This window comes from Lygodium microphyllum, chromosome 5 (genome assembly GCF_053477565.2).
Source record: "Lygodium microphyllum isolate KBCC chromosome 5, Lygodium_microphyllum_v1.1.10, whole genome shotgun sequence".
Classification (NCBI taxonomy): Eukaryota; Viridiplantae; Streptophyta; class Polypodiopsida; order Schizaeales; family Lygodiaceae; genus Lygodium; species Lygodium microphyllum.
This window is the reverse complement of record NC_141139.1, coordinates 77,413,613-77,416,830: the sequence shown is the minus strand read 5'-3', so window position 1 is coordinate 77,416,830 and position 3,218 is coordinate 77,413,613. Positions and strand designations below refer to the sequence as shown.

Here is a 3,218-nt window from a genome sequence, read left to right as displayed (position 1 = left end):
CACCCTTGCACACCTGTAATGCCTTGAAGGTGGCCACATGATCATGATGGCACACCCTCGATCTACTCCCTTTGCTCCTTATCACTATTCCACACCTTGAGTGCCCCACAAATAGGAGAAGATAAAGCAGAAGAAGGAGATGGAGAGGGGCTTCTTTATTTGGATTCCTCTCTCTCTCTCTCTCTCTCTCTCTCTCTCTCTCTCTCTCTCTCTCTCTCTCTCTCTCTCTCTCTCTCTCTCTCTCTCTCTCTCTCTCTCTCTCTCTCCTTGAACATGAAGAAGAGAAGAAATGCAAGAGGAGATGCAAACTTTACTCTCCCAAATTCCTCACTCACGCTCCTTCACACTCTCACTTTCTCTCACTCTTTATGTTTGCACTAGAAGATGGATATGGAAACAAGAGAAGAAGATGGAGACGCTCAAGTTTGCACACACTTGAATTTCTTATTTCCGTTCACTTTTTGGCTTTTGTAGATGGGCTGGGGATTGATCTTTTCTACTTTATGCATATATCTTGAGTTTATTGGCCCAACCCCCTCAAGCAAATAGAAGGCTAATGCCTACAACCTCTTATGGCCATGGGTCTTCTTATCATCTTTGGGATATTCTACAATTTGCACAAGACCAAGCCTACTTGACTAAATTGTTACAAAATAAAGGTGCTATCATAAGAGAGAATGCAAATATATCCTAATCACATAGAGCAAATGATAGTGCACAAGAGCGAGCCTACTTGACTAAATTGTTACAAAATAAATGTGCTATCGTAAGAGAGAATGCAAATATATCCTAATCACATAAAGCAAACAATAGTGCCTAAAATATTACAATGCCAACATTTTTCAATTTAATTTTGGCATATTGCACTTCCACTTGACTCGCATGTTGCTTTGTCATCGTGGTTAATAGTGTGGTTTTATTAACTTTTAGAGCATCTAATACAACTATTCAATTGAGTTGCATCAAATTTAGTCAATCCAACTTCCATTATTAATTCCATTAATGCAACTATAGCTTTGCCTTTTTAGATTTTTCTTGGAAAAATGAGTGGACTTATTTTGCAAGAGAACACGTCCTTTATTGGCAATTTAGACCTTGCCAATGAGAGGTGACTCGATTAAGGTTTGCGCAAGGTTGCAGTATACATTTTTGAAAATTTAAGGCTTAATGTACGGTGACTTGCAAATTTCTCAAAAACGCATTAGTGATAGTGCAATTTTCTGAAAGCCTTAAATTTTCAAAAATGTATGCTTATTAAAACAAAGAATATGCATAATCTTACTACTATGTAATTTAAGAATCTACTTCTGAAAATATATTTTAATGACTAGATGCTAGCTGAGTGAGACTCAGTGTGAGGGATAAACCAAGGTTATGAGAAAATAAAACCGTCTTTCATTTGGGTGCGCGCAATGTAAGACAATGTATCAAATTGTGAGATAATAAGCAGCTCGAATATTTTAAACCAAGTATAGAGGTGATATTAAAAGGCCTTTACACCAGCACCTCTTCTGCAGTATAGAAGTCCATTTTCCCACCACGCAGCATTACGCTGTTCTTGGCTTGCTGCCGCTGCATCCACGAATCAATGGCCTCCCGCATCAGCACTGATCATCTGCCACTCTTTGACAGACCTCACCAAACTAAGGTGCGCCTGTCCTGCATAACACGTTCTACGTCCTCCATAAGCTCTCTCGTCTTCAATTAGATGATCACGGTTTCATCTTCCCGCTCTGGATTTAGCTACTTTGCCAGTTCCATCCTTCGGTTCTTTTGCCTTGAAGGTCCATCTTCTTGATATTGCATTTCTTCCTGAGAAGTAATGGATGGCGTTTAACCGATAAATCAGAGCAATTGTAAACACGTGATGCTAAAAGCATATACTTATCGTATTATGACGTGTTTCTGCTGCGCATTGCATTTCTGGCTCCGTAGAGATGGAGTTAAGATGGCTAAATCAGGCGCACATTGTAAACCAGAGATGTCACACGCGACATCGCAACTTATCCGTCTCGTACTGATGTGTTTCTTCTGTTCATGGTTTTCGTTCTCACGAAGGTGTCTTCTCTGAAGGTGTCTTCTCTGAAGTTGCTAGATGCTAGTATGGAGTTAAAAGGGCTAAATAAGGATGTTGTAAACGATGGATATTAGAAGCAACCTTCCAAACTATGTTGATTATGCTTGCGTCGTTGGTGATTCTTCTAGACCTATGACGAGTTTTTATTAGGTTGCGGATCTTTCTCTGCGGAAGAACGGAGTTCAACTTGGCACGGACATAGAAGACCAGATGGAGTATGCCAAGAATTCTATGATCAGGTAGCAATTTTCTTGTGTGCACAGATTTTCTGTCTTTGAAATCACGCTTGGAGTTGGGGGTATAAACGAGTATTAGTTTCAATTTCCTCCCGTTTGTGCATGCTAAATCACGCGTAATGAAGCTAAAAGGTCCCAGCATTATAAGATTTTAGATTTCTGGTAGTCTGCTTGGTACTCCATCCGGAGACGACGTACTAAAAACCTGGTACAAAACGCAGCTGTGGTGCGGAAAATGTCCAGAAGCATGAAGAACGGGAAGGGGTCCACAATGGAGGTTATGACTCGAAAGATCACACGGCCATCAATGTGCCTTGTAATGTTGCTCAGGTCCTGTACGAGAATGCGAAGGGGAAGGACAGTGCAGTTCCTGCGGGCAAAGGCGCCCTTCAGCTTGTGGCTTGCAGTATTGCTCAATCTTTGAAGAACGTCTATGCCAGCTTGATCGGCAGCAGGAAACTTTGAGGCTTAACCTGATTCTCAGAAACGAGCATAGTTTTTTTGAATATGTAATATGCAGCAGCTTATTAGATCATGCCCCCTTCATTATATCTACTAACTGCCGTACTTTTGCAAAACCATAGAAGAAAATTTGTTTCAAACCGAACCGGTTATTATATAGATTTTAAGCTTCTCAAAAGGATTAGCTATCTTGTTTCAAGATGCTTGAAATTGTTCCCGCTTTTGTATAAATCTGTTCTAGACCTGTGGTATCAGTTACGATTCTCGGTTATGACAGTATGAATAACGATAGATTTTTGCTTTCCTCGTTCAGTCTTGTGATTCTATTCTTGCAAGACATTTTTGCCGCAAGCCTCTGATCCTTCTATAGACTTACCAGTTTCTGTTATTGCTGGCATCTGTGGTCAGCAACATGGGGCTAGACATATGGGCAAAACCTTGAC

At 40.5% G+C, this 3,218-nt stretch overlaps 1 protein-coding gene across 1 annotated transcript; it reads left to right on the top strand.

The window, feature by feature from the left end:
• Positions 1–1,362: 1,362 nt before the first annotated feature.
• Positions 1,363–2,994, top strand: LOC148036017 (uncharacterized). The gene is made up of 3 exons (XM_087679061.1): positions 1,363–1,648; positions 2,228–2,316; positions 2,535–2,994. The coding sequence occupies exons 1-3, from the start codon at positions 1,589–1,591 to the stop codon at positions 2,776–2,778; spliced, it is 393 nt and encodes a 130-aa protein (XP_087535187.1). The 5' UTR covers positions 1,363–1,588; the 3' UTR covers positions 2,779–2,994.
• The last annotated feature ends 224 nt before the right edge of the window (positions 2,995–3,218 follow it).

Bases quoted from the DNA above. Each gene is read 5' to 3' on its own strand.
- LOC148036017 (XM_087679061.1), top strand. From the start codon at position 1,589: ATGGCCTCCCGCATCAGCACTGATCATCTGCCACTCTTTGACAGACCT. The intron at 1,649-2,227 runs GTGCGCCTGTCC...AGTTTTTATTAG, and splicing joins ACAGACCTCACCAAACTAAG to GTTGCGGATCTTTCTCTGCG. The intron at 2,317-2,534 runs GTAGCAATTTTC...TACAAAACGCAG, and splicing joins GCCAAGAATTCTATGATCAG to CTGTGGTGCGGAAAATGTCC.